Source organism: Lepisosteus oculatus, chromosome 2 (assembly GCF_040954835.1).
Source record: "Lepisosteus oculatus isolate fLepOcu1 chromosome 2, fLepOcu1.hap2, whole genome shotgun sequence".
NCBI classification, from domain to species: Eukaryota; Metazoa; Chordata; class Actinopteri; order Semionotiformes; family Lepisosteidae; genus Lepisosteus; species Lepisosteus oculatus.
The window spans coordinates 39,138,415-39,151,582 of NC_090697.1; the positions used below are offsets into that span (position 1 = coordinate 39,138,415).

A 13,168-nucleotide genomic window follows, 5' to 3' on the forward strand; every position below is an offset into this window, starting at 1 on the left:
TACTTTTAAGTTTTCATGAATAATTTCAGTTTTACAAATTGCATTACATATGTAATTAGGTTTAGTTTCCGATAATATTTTTATTAGGCACTTCATGGCCTAGTAGGCTGCAACTAGTGCTGAATATTCAGATGTACCTGTCCAGGTACATCATCTGTTTATTCCACACTTACTGCTGAAAGCATGTAAGCAACCAAAAGCATCTCCAATAATATTGCATACTAATTAATGCATTATAAGTGTTTCACTCCTGAAAATGCAGAACAGCCAAGTTCTATTCCCATGCCTCCCCCGTAAATAAAGTAAATTACTTTGTAGTTTCTCTTTTATGAAGTGGAGCATCAAGCCGTAATTTCAGGTGTTCATGCAAAACAAAATCTAAATCACAAAAATTAAAAAATAGACATTGCTATTATCTTAAATGCAGTAGCAAGTTGCTATTATTTATTTGCCCCGTTTATTGTTAGAAACTTTTTCGTCTCATTTAATGTGGATTCTGTATCTAACACCTCTACTTATTATAACATTACAAACATGTTTGTAATCAATAGCATTTGCAGTGATTGACTGCCTCTCAGTATAGTGGGGCTTATAGCTTACGTTATTAGTAAGACACTATAAAAAGGAGAAAACCCATATGTAGTTAATTCACATTTAATTAAATATAATGGTTTTACTCTGCTTTATTACATTTAAAACCTTATCATCCGCAAATATGGAAAAAAAGCAATAATCAGGCTGTTATCCATGTTCAGCTGTTTACAGACTTTTTGCTTGGTTTTATGCATGAGCCATATGGTAAGAAAGAAAAAATTAAATTTTGTGAAATTGGTATTATTTTGTAGTGTCCTTTGAAGCCTGACACTCAGCAAAGAAGGTCTGGATTTTAGGAATATTCAGCAAAAAAAAAATCCTACATTTCCAAAACAAGGAAACCATTGTAATTTCTATGAAACTATATTGAAATATAATAGAAATTTTAAGAATAGGTTTAGTGTTTGTATTATTAATCTTTTTTATTATCTTTTAATTGCTATAAAGGAGATGTCTATATCTGTTAATGGTGCTTGACATTGAGCTGCTTAAGGTCACAGCCAGGATATGAAATTATATTCTTGAGATGGTAACGGATGCTGATCTCTGGTGTTAATCAATGGTCAGAGCTGTAGTTTTAATTTTGTATGTACATAATTGTATGTCCATAATTGAAATGTAGATTTTCTGTATAAAATTCATAATAGGGTGGTTCTAGTGGACTGTGCTTTTAAATGGAAGACTGTTAATGATCTTGATCTATAGAAGATTTTGTACCCTTATTTTGGCCCCCATTAATTCTGCATTAAACATTAGTTCCCCTACTTTGAGCTGAGGGGAATACATTCTTTGTTCATCAGAGATTTTAATAATATACACAGCATAGTACATGAAGGAAATTATTGTAGCTCGATGCTGATGGTTTACACACATGGATTAGTGGCTTAACATCTGGGCTTGATGAAATGCACATCATACGACCCAGCAGAATAAATACATGTTAAAAACAAACAATAGACAATACAGTAAATACGTGTTAAAAAGAAACAGCTTACATGTAAGAATACATAAACACATATCTCACTCTGCCAATATTACACTTTCATCTAACCTGATAGCCTCATACACAAAACAGTCACTTTGCATTAACTATACTAGACTGCACAGAAAACAAAAGCTTTCTTGTATACATTTTTCTTGGCCACAGGCATTTTAAAACACCTCCCTGAAGGTGGCAGTTGAAAATGGGAATGGACGGGGTGGGATGGGTCATCAACAATAAGCTGAGCTTTCCTTTGAAATGCAATATAATACAGCTCTTTAAAATGTTTATATGGTTGACCAGTTATTTTAATAGAAATATTAACAATTCTGGCCACTTTCCCCCTACTCTTAATATTCAAGCTGCTATACTGAACCGTGATACCAAAAATAATTATGCTTTCTTCCAACATTCTATATACCTCAGTAAATACTCTTACAAAGGCCATAACATTTGTATATTTTAATAGATTAACAAAAGTTCCCTCCATTTTAATTTCTTTCATGTTGATGAAAAATGATAAAGGTGACAATGCTTTACGAATGTTTTCTGAAACAGGTTTGTACCTTGCCTAATCCTTCCCAGACCTCTCTGACAGTCATCACATGAGATAAGACATTGTGTATTTCCCTGTAAATTGTGAGCAGGCTATGTGGTGTTTATAGGTATTTAAGCATTTCTAAATTAAGTGAATGCAGGTTGTTTGACCATTATCTTTCATCAGTCACATTCTGGATATGTGCAAGCAGCGAGATGTTGGTTAGCAGTGTGTAAAGTCACATGTGTCTGAAAAATAATTCGCTGAAATGTTTTTGGTCAAAGGTGTCAGATATGTATAATGTGAGGTAAATATTTAGGTGACTGGGAAGTGTCTCTTATATTTTAGATAACGTTTGTGACACTAGGCAGAGAGAAACGTTATCTTCTAGCTTCAAAGCAGAGAGGATGTTGGTCGAGATGTGGGGGTCCCTTGATCAGAAACCATTGTACGGTTTACCTTGGTATGCCAAGGTATGTTGTGGGTTAATGATTGTCAATGTGCAGTACAGAAACACACAATATAATATCACATTAAGACTACAGTGGAGAACAAGGAAGACAGAGAGGAGAGACAAGAGTCTGGAGGAGTTGGAACTTGAAGCTTGCGCTAGGCGAGAGCCCCTACTTCATGATCATCCAAACAAAACCTGACTGATGCTAAGCATTTGAACCTTGCTAGAGAGAGCTTGCTATTCTGTGTTTTTAGGGAACTTGGGATTCCTGGGTTAAAGATACCTCAGTTTAAAATGTCTTTCCTACTTAGGGTGCATTTTTATGAATAGGGATACAGGGTCTGTTGTCATTGCGATTGTGTGGCATCCAGGGTGTAGAGAAGAGGATTTAACTGCCTCTGAAATGTGTTGTCTGTAAATGCTGTGCATAGAGTAACTTGTGTGCAGTGTAGTTTGTGTTTTGTCATTGCAACAAATATTTGTTTAATCAAGTGTCCCTGCATTATTTCTCTTTTCACCAAAGCTGTGCTGGAGAACAAAGAATTCACATGCCTCACGTGTTTGGTTATATTCTGGAGATATCAAGCTGGTGATTATTAATAATTAGTTCACTTATTGACTAAACCGCTCAGTCAGTTCCTGATTTTCACCAATTTCGTAGCCCCCCATTTGTAACAATAGTGTGGACTAGAATACTGGTCATTTCCTTTGTATTATATTCAGTTACAAACATATATTCAGTTCAGTTATTTTAACAGAAAAAATAAGTCTGTTAAATGGCGAACATTGAAACATACCCCAATACAGCATGCTTCTAGCTTAATCCATAAATTCTGGTTTGCTGAATGTTGTTTTACAAAGAACAGACTAACACACTTTACTGCATGTATTTATGTAAATTTGTGCATTATTTCTGTTATGAATCATTTGCTTTGTTTGCCAGAGGGTCTTTAAACTGTCAGCAATACCATTCCAATTCCCAAACATGTCTGTTAATGTTAGGAAAGCTAGAAAGAGATTTCTGAAGATGGTTAATTTCTCAAGGTACTATTGTGCACAAGTTATGTTAAATTAAATTAGTTCAGTCTTTTCCCTATGTGGGGGACATGTCATTCCCATTAGAACTAATAATCCGGATTTAAAAAAAATACAGAAATCAGTAGCTAAAACACGAAGGAACCACAATAAGCTCTTTAAGCATTGCAAAGTTTCTCCATTTTATCACTGTGTGATTTTAGAAAATTAGCTATAATATTCTATTTTTGCCGAATGGGGTTGTCTTTGATATTTTGCTACACAATGCATTATGGCTGTGAATTTATATACAATCTAATGAATATGTACTGTACCTAAATTTCTTGCATTGATATTGATATTCATTAAGCATTATAACTAGGCGTATTCATTAGGCACTACATTCTACCATGTGATTCAAGCATATATTCTGTATTTTATTAAAATACTTTTATGACCGCTTCCATCTGTATTGATACAGTATACACAATGTTACTTTTAAACTTGTTAGATATTAAATATTTGTTTTACATGTGCAATATGTATTTCAATAGCACACCTAGAATGAGAGAAAATCTGCTTTTTTTTCCTTTTTGAATCAATACACTTTTCTGTGATTGTACATACATTAAACATGTACAGTAGAACAATACTTGATTATTAATTTTTCACTGTCAGTCAGTTAACTTGATTTACTTGCGGTACCTGTGATTTACTAATGATAGTTCTCATGTTCTATGTTTGCAATCCTTATTACCTTCTAAATATGAAATTACAGGGTTCCAGCACATGCAGGGTAAGACCGTGAACTTGTTGGTCCACAAGTTCTAAAATTGGACTATTGATAGATAGATACTTTATTGATCCCCTGAGGGAAATTGCAGTGCAACAGCAGCTTAACACAGACAACACAGCCACAGTCTAACGAATGATACAATAATAAAAATACAATACATACAATACGATCAGTACAGTGAGAAGTGCACTAAGAAGAGTTACTCACAGTCCAGAACACACAAAGAACTGAACATACCAGAACAGAACAGTACACAAAAAAGTCGTATTGCACAATATGACTATAAATATAAAAGTATTGCACAGGTCCCTGGCATATATTGCACAAAAACGGTTTTAAATGGGAAGAGAAAAAGAACAGATGTATTAGTTTACTGCTCAGTCCAGAAACAGGTCACTGTCAATGTTGCCTCTGCCCAGGCGCAAGGTGGATGTGTTGTACAGTCTTATGGCAGAAGGCAAGAATGACCTCCTGTAGTGCCCCCTGTCGCACCGTGGATGAATCAGTCTATTGCTGAACGTGCTCTTCATTTCTACAAGCATGTCATAGAGGGAATGGGAGACATTGTCCATGATGGCCTCTAGTTTGGACACCATTCTCATCTCAACCACTACCTCCAGGGGGTCCAGGTCGTACCCAATGACAGAGCTTGCTCTCCTGATGAGCTTGTTCAGCCTGTTAGAATCCATTGCTCTAATCCCAGAGCCCCAGCATACCACTGTGTAGAAAATTACGCTCACCACCACCGACTGATAAAACATATGTAGCATTTTGCTACAAACATTGAAGGACCTGAGCCTCCTCAAGAAGTAAAGTCGGCTCTGACCATTCTTGTAAATGGCGTCGGTTTTCTTAGACCATTCCAGTTTATCGTTGATGTGCACTCCCACATACTTGTACGAGTCCACCATCTCCACGCAACTCCCATGGATGTAGACAGGAGTAAGTTGGACCCTCTTCCTCCTGAAGTCTATCACCAACTCCTTAGTCTTTGCTACATTCAATTGCTGGTGGTTTTCCCCACACCACTCCACAAAGCTGCTAACCAGTCCTCTGTACTCTTCCTCCTGCCCACCCTTAATACATCCCACAATTGCAGAGTCATCTGAGAACTTCTGCAGGTGGCATGACTTTGAGTTGTATTTAAAGTCCGAGGTATAGAGGGTGAAGAGGATCAGAGAAAGAACCGTCCCCTGAGGAGCCCCTGTGTTACTTACTACCTGTTCAGACACACAGTTCTGAAGTCTCACAGACTGTGGTCTGCCTGTCAGGTAGTCAGTGATCCACGAGATCATGGAGGCATCGACTTGCATCTCCTCCAGCTTCCTCCTTAGAAGTAAGGGCTGGATGGTCTTGAAGGCACAAGAGAAGTCAAAAAACATAATCCTTATGGTGTTGCCAGCCTTGTCCAGGTGTGAGTAGGCCCTTTGCAGTGTGTAGATGATTGCATCCTCCACACCAACACTGGGCTTGTAGGCGAACTGTAAGGTGTCCAGTGTTGAGCTATCCAGGGGTCTCAGGTGGGATAAGACCAGCCTCTCCAGTGTCTTCATGACATGAGAAGTCAGTGCAACTGGTCTGTAGTCATTGAGGACAGAGGGGTGCCCTTTCTTTGGTACCGGGACCAGGCATGATGTCTTCCAGAGCACAGGGACTTTCTCCAAGTGCAGGCTCAGGTTGAACAGTCACTGGAGCCGTGATGGTCAGCCTGGCCTGGGGGATGGTGCTCATAGCGCTTTCAGTGCTGCAGGTGTTAATGGCAGAGGTGTTGGACAGTGGCAGCTGTGGGGGATGGGGGGTGAGTACCTGTCGGGGGTTGTAGCTGTAGGCGGCCATGATTGTGGGGGGGTGGAAGAGGTGTTGGGCAGTCGCAGCTGTGAAGGGTTAGGGAGCGTGTGGCTGTGGGGGGATAGGTGTCGAGCCACAGAGGACGCTGAATCAAACCTGTTAAAAAACTGGTTCAACTCGTTGGCCATCTTAAGGTTCCCCTCCATTGCACCCCCAGCCTGTCTGAAGCCAGTGATCTCTCTCATGCTGCTCCATACATCCCTCACCCTATTCCTTTGCAGCTTGTCCACTACCTCAATTGCACAGTAGTCTCTGATTTATTTGTAATTGGTTGTATGTACCCGCTACAGCTTTACAGCAAAAAACATTTAAGTGTTTTTGTTTTGTATTTCTTGCTCAATAGTTATATAAATGTACAGTAAGCACCTTTTACATACTGCATTATGTAAGATTATTTATTTTTAGATTGCAGTGTAAGAAAAGAATACATCTCTGTGACTGTAATATGGTACGGTAATATGTTAACATATGGTATTGTGTTTTTGGTTTTCTTGAATCTCCAGTCAATTATGCACATATTCTAGGAGAAAAAGCACATTTAACTAAAACCTTAGATCCTGCTGCAAGTGCTTTTGAACATAAGACCTAGAGTATACTATGAATTCCTCTCTACATAGGCTGAAAACCAATTTATAAAAAATCTGCTCTGCAAACATAATCAGGTGAATGTGATAATTAGACAAGTACTTGCGAACACAAATTCAAGGAAGGGGGAAAGAATTAGGATAGAGTTAAACCTGTGAGAAGAGGTGTGACATATGAAGGAAGGTACCTCAGGAATAAATTCCTAACGGTAAAACAATGCAATGTGTTGGAGGTACAGAGGATTAAATTATGGAAATGACAGAATTATCTTGCTACAAAGTAATGTTCTACACTACCAGTATCAAGCTTTAGACCCCAAGCAAATATAATTGTGAATTACCGTTCCTCTTAGAATGTCTGCAAAATGGAGACTTCCTCTTATGCTTTGGCTGTGAATAAAGGGAAAATAGACCACCACTTGATCTTTAGGGACTCCTTGGGTATGTGGTGTGGATGGACGAGACACTGTTGGTCTGGTGTTTCTCAGGCTTGAATGGAGGTCTGACAGTGACTAAAGAGGGTGGAGCTGTACATCAAACTTTGATCCAGTCTAGGCCAACTCTTGACTGAAGTGACACTCCTCGAGCTTAGTTTGGTCCCTTCACTCTTATTACTTTTCTGTACTTTCCACCTATCAGTTTCATCAAAGACATTCTATTGCCCTGTCTACTGGAGTTCTGGCAGGCTAGTTTAGATCTAATATTTAAATATTCGTTTAAATATGCCTCTAGGGGTCTGTGATTGTCTTGACAGGATGAATTTGAATTGAATTTTTAAAACTTGAAACTTGTAATGTCTGAGTCCCTGCTTTGGTTTTGCCCTTTCATTTGACCCTGAACAGGCGTAGTATGTTACTGTGAGGTAAATAATATTGTATTTTTTAATTTAGTGAGTTTACTGTTCTTGTAACTGTTTTTTTTAGTTAAGATTATCATGTAGTGATGCATTCAGTATTTTGCTTAGCTTTTTTCCCAATAAGTAGAGATGTATTTTCTCTGTATGAAATTTAATTTTGTTCTCAATGAGCAATAGGTGTCTTACCTCATTCTTCCACTAGAGGGTTCCCTTGGTATTTCAACAGATACAACTGGTCCATGTGGCTTGGATTTTGATTTTTTTTCAATCTGAAATCCTTTCTCATTGCTTGCTGCAATCAAATCACTGTTTGTTTCACTTTTTCTATTATAATTAGCCATTTCATTAAAGACAGAACAAGAATTCACATAGATGTTACCTTGCTTCCTGAATTCCAATACCGCTGGTTAAATTTCTGGTTGCCATGGTATTATCTTAATGGTAAATCAATGGTTTACATTTGTTTTGGCATGAACTAGTATTTTTAACATACATTCGTCTGTTTTCTATCACAGAACCTTCTTTATGGTTTGCAAGATTTATGGTTCTGTGAGCTTAACCTCCCTCTGGCACAAGAGCAGCCCATCTGAGTTAACATTCCTACATGACCATGTTGTTTTATGACAACGTCTTATTCCTTTACCAAGAACAGAAAGTTCACAAGATGTGTTAGATCGAGAGGCCAAACTTAGGTTTAATTTACTAACAGCTTTGCCATTAATATCAGAAATCTCGACAGTTAATGAGGCATGAGCACAGAGCCTGACATTATTGAATAGGAGAGCTTACAAATACGTGCTTGTGGTTTCTAAGGGAGCAAACTGAAACTACAGTGTCTAATCACATATCTATCCACCCATCCATCATCAGAAAGCTGTTTATTGATAGTAATGGGTTGTGGCAACCCAAAACTTATCTCAGAAGAATATAGCTCAAGACAAGAGGAACTATTCTCTGGATCGAATGCCAAGCCAGCCAGAGATACAGACAGACTTTTAGAATTTTAGAGACTCCATTAGCTCTGTCATCATGTTTTCGAGGGGTTGGGAAGTGACTGGAGTACATGGTGAAAACCCACATGAACACAGGGAGAACTTGAGGGAGTGGTGGAAGAAATGACAACAAAAACAAGATCAAACACTCTTCAAGCTATAGCTAAAAGTTCAGTAATGTCTGGAAGAAAGAGAAAGATTTAAAAGATGATTTACTGCTAGGTACAGTTATATCATGTTTTGATTAAAATAATGCTCAAAATAATATTCCCCATTGTTCTTAAAGGTGCTGCTTACAGCTGATTGCAGATTGCCCACCTGTCATTCAAGAAGAGCTTGATTTGATCAGTGCTCTGAGCCAGCTGGAGGAATTTGAAGTGAAGATCCTCCCTTTGCAAGGTAATAAAAACTCAGTTAATATCCTGGTTTATGTTCATCAGTTTGTTGATGAATCCTATAGCCCAGAGGTTACAATGTGTATCACTCCAGACTGTGGCCAGAGCTTCTAGTGACAATGCTTGGTAGCACTGAGCAATGCTCAATAGGCCATAATCCTGCAGAGCTGTGTTAGGTATACCAGTGCCATCTCCATCTCTGTCTTGGTTCCAGCAGAACCAAGGGTGTCATTAATGATAACTTTGTCAGTCGTCTGTTTGTCAAACATAATCTTTTACTGCTTATTGAGCCAGAATTTGTATTTTATATATTGTTTAATGTTTTTTTCTTAAAGACTAAATACTTTATCAAAGATTTCCTTGACTTATTCCATGTTCCCAGTACAGTGTGAGGTTTGCTTGTTGGTGCTATTGTTTCTTTATTCTAAAGAGAACCACTTGAGGTAAGTGTATCTGGCAAGCCTTACATAGAATGAAATGCTTCTTTCTTAACTTCTTTGCCCTTTTCTTGACTTTTTAAAAAATAAAACAATTGGTCTTGACAGCTTTAATATGAATGAAAGAAATGTTTTTTTTGTTATCGTTCATATACTTGAACATGCTTGTTTGAAGCTTCACCTTTAAGGTTCACTTGATTCTATTCTCTCACTTGATTGCTCTATGACTTAGTACCTATAGGGAAAAATTAGCAGTGAAGTTACTGACAGTGACTCACAATGCCCTTGTAATGTTGAACTGCATCCTGTTCACTGTCGTCCAGCTGAAGATATTAATGGTCAGTTGGCTTGTGCACATTTTTAAAGGTAGTGGCTGCAGGGACATATTAGTCACAGAGGAATGATTGTGAAGCTCTTCAAGCCTCTTGTTTTAGAAGTATTAGTGAGGATCAACTGTGAATGCTTGCAGAAATATTTAGAATTTAGAAGAACTAAAACAGTTTCGGCTGTGGAGCTGACAGTGGATCAAATAAGGATTAAACTTATTTTTTGGAAGGCTTTAAACCTGTTTTTTTATGCTAGTAACATCTGCTGTTTATTGCCCCAAGTAGTCCAACTTGGCCAGCACTGGCAACAGGGGACCCATGGGGCAAGAATATTGAAGATTACAGCACAGATGCAGCAATACATTAAGCCTCTATGCCAGCTGTAGTGAAAACTACAGCTGTATTCTGTTTAAAATATGTTTTACCAAACTTTATTCCATAATAAAGGAGAAATCTGTTAATAGCAAACATGGACAGATGACATTGAATAGCTAATGCAATTTAAGTTGTTTTGACTTGCTTAGGAAGTATTCCTTGCATGTATGTTGCAATTTCACAAACATTGATATTTCTGCATAATTTCTCTGACTTTTCTGTGTCTTTAATAATGACCATTCTGAACCTAACCATCTTTTAATTTTAACCACTTAGATTTTTTTACAAGTTTTTTAAAGCACAAGGTACTACTTAATTCTTTTGTGATTGTCATGGAAGGCTACAGCTGTGCACTAATAAATATATATCGACACACTCATGTAGACATTCACTTGAGCATACAGGGATATTTGTAAGTAAATTTTATCTATCACATAGAGCAGGTGTCAGTTATTTGTGCAACATTTAATATTTAAGCTCCTTGCACTTAGCCCCAACATTCATTCTATAAAGATGGCCCTGTTAGAAGTGTTTTAACTTTTTTTATGAAAAGCAGTAATAATATATAATCTTCTTAAAATAATAGTTCTCCATTTTCTGTTGGTGAATATGCTATTCATAGAAGAAGAATAACCCCACCTTGCGTCTGTTGCTTGCAAGGGCTGGGTTGGGTTCTCCTGCAGCCCTAAATTGAAAGAATCAGCCATATCACTGCACACCATACAATATGCTACATGCTTTACATTCTGAAATTCACACTGTCAGTTTTTGTCATCTGGCATATGTACCCTAGTGAAGCAGCGTCTTCAAAGTCAGCACTAAAATTAACTAAAATTTAGGGTTACAAAACTACCTTAATGAGCCATGCAGTTAGATGATAGGCTTCTGTGTCTGATAATTTTAGTTAATATATTTTAATACACATGTCTCTTTAAGGCAGTCAGGAAGTGGATTTCAAGCAAAGATTCAACTGTGAAGACCAAGGACCTTTCAAACAACTTAGGGATAAAATTGAATAAAGGCACAGGAGAAGGGTATACAAAAACATTTGAAAGACCCTTAATATCTCTTAAAGCATGGTGAGGTCAGTGAAGTGCAAGGCACACAGATTAGCCTGTCCAGACCGAGTAGCCTGGCAATGATGAAACTAGAAGTGATGGCACCCTGAAAAATCTTTTAAAATCCACAAGACGTTTGTAACAACATGCTTGATTCTCCAGACCAATGTCATGGTTTTATGATCAGACAAGATAAATATGAACTTGTTGATATATATACAAAGCATCTGATAGACATCATTTATGTCTGACACAAAACGAAAATCGTGCATGACTCAGGCACGAGAGTGTCATAGGAATAAGAAAGTAAATGAGTGGCCCAGTCAAATTCCTGACATGTGTCCTATTGGGAATCGGTAGAAAGACTTTATAACTATTGTTCATAAACTATCTTCAAGGACCTTGAGAGAGCTTGAGCAGATCTACCAAGAAGAATAGGCAAGAATTGCACCACGCCAGTGTGAAGTTGGTAGTGACCTAAGGCTATGATTGCTGCCAAAGGTTCTTCAACCAAATTTTGAGATCACTTCATTTTGAGCATTCAGGTTTTTAAAGTTTAACAAAATTTGAATGCATCCTTTTCTAATTTCACAATTTCTCACAATTCACAAAACTATATTTTATAGTATAAGTAAACCTACAAGTTTTGTTTAAAATCTTTCAAGTGTTTGAAACCAGCTGAGTGATCAATAGCCATTATGCTGACACCCTAAACCTTATTATAAGGAATGGATTGTGAACTTTAGAGAAGGTTTTTTATAACAGAATCATGAATGGAACAATGACTTTCTAAATCAAGATACAAAGGCATTATGCTGAAAACCTACATTGTTTCATGCAAGCTATATTTTCTTACTCATAGGAACATGCAAAATGAAAACTTGTTCAGGGCTCCTTACCTTTAAGATGTGTCATTTTTTGTTACTGGAGAAAATGCTGATTGATGTCTGTTTTAGTATAGATATGTTTTTACTGTGAAGTGAAATGTATCACAATGGTCTGTATACTCAAAGTATTAGGTAAAGTAAGAGCTGTTTCTTTTTGTTGTTTTTAAACACATTTTAAGCTTAATAAGATTCAGTCTGTAGTACACAAGCAAGTATAAACAGCTTTGTCAAAATACTTTTTTAAATGATTCAAGTTGTTTAGAGTTCTCCTGATTGTTCTTGGTGCTATCAGTAACCACTCCTGATTTTTGTGTGACCCTAATAAGGTGATAGTTCATACAGTAGATAACATTTTAGCAGTTGTCATTATAATTTATTTAATTATGTAAAATGATTGCTGTAAAGTTGTTGGTGTGTTGACATCAATAGAGAAGTAAGCCTTCATGCTGATATGTGCATTATATATGGAAAATAACTTTAATCAGGGTGTGCTGTGTTAAAAGTTTAACTATTTTGTGAAGTCCCAGTGTTTGGAATGTACACTGGAAGGGTTAATTTATTGAGTTATGTAGGTAGCAGGCTAATGAGATTAAGAATTCTTTACATTTACATAGCTCTTTTATTTTCCCCGACAATCAATATGTGGTGCGCCCACCCATATAAGCACCCACCTGGATGATGCTAAAGCAGCTAAAGTGTACTCTTACCACACATCAGGTATCAGTGGGGAGGAGAACAGAGTCATAATTCACCGATGGCTTTTATTAGGTGGTCAAGGCCAGGGGAAACAATGGCCAAGACACTGGGGTAACACTCCTACTACTTTCGAGATTTTTAATGACCACAGAGAGTCAGGATGGAAGAATGGTGTCTTTTTTTTAACAGTATAGTATCCCCTTCACTATACTGGGGCATTAGGACCCACACAGACTGCAGGGTGAGTGTTCCCTACTGGTCCCACTAACACTTCTTCCAGTAGCAGCCTTAGCTTTCCCAGGAGATCTGTCATCCAGGTACTGGCCAGGTTCACAT

At 37.4% G+C, this 13,168-nt stretch overlaps 1 protein-coding gene across 2 annotated transcripts in view; it reads left to right on the forward strand.

Moving 5' to 3' along the window:
* Positions 1 to 13,168, forward strand: part of nbas (NBAS subunit of NRZ tethering complex) — a 270,219-nt gene that overhangs the window by 94,582 nt on the left and 162,469 nt on the right. For both annotated transcript variants that reach the window (XM_015351022.2, XM_015351032.2), the window contains exon 31: positions 8,945 to 9,057. In XM_015351022.2, coding sequence (XP_015206508.2) covers positions 8,945 to 9,057 — 113 coding nt within the window. The remainder of the gene's footprint in view (positions 1 to 8,944; positions 9,058 to 13,168) is intronic.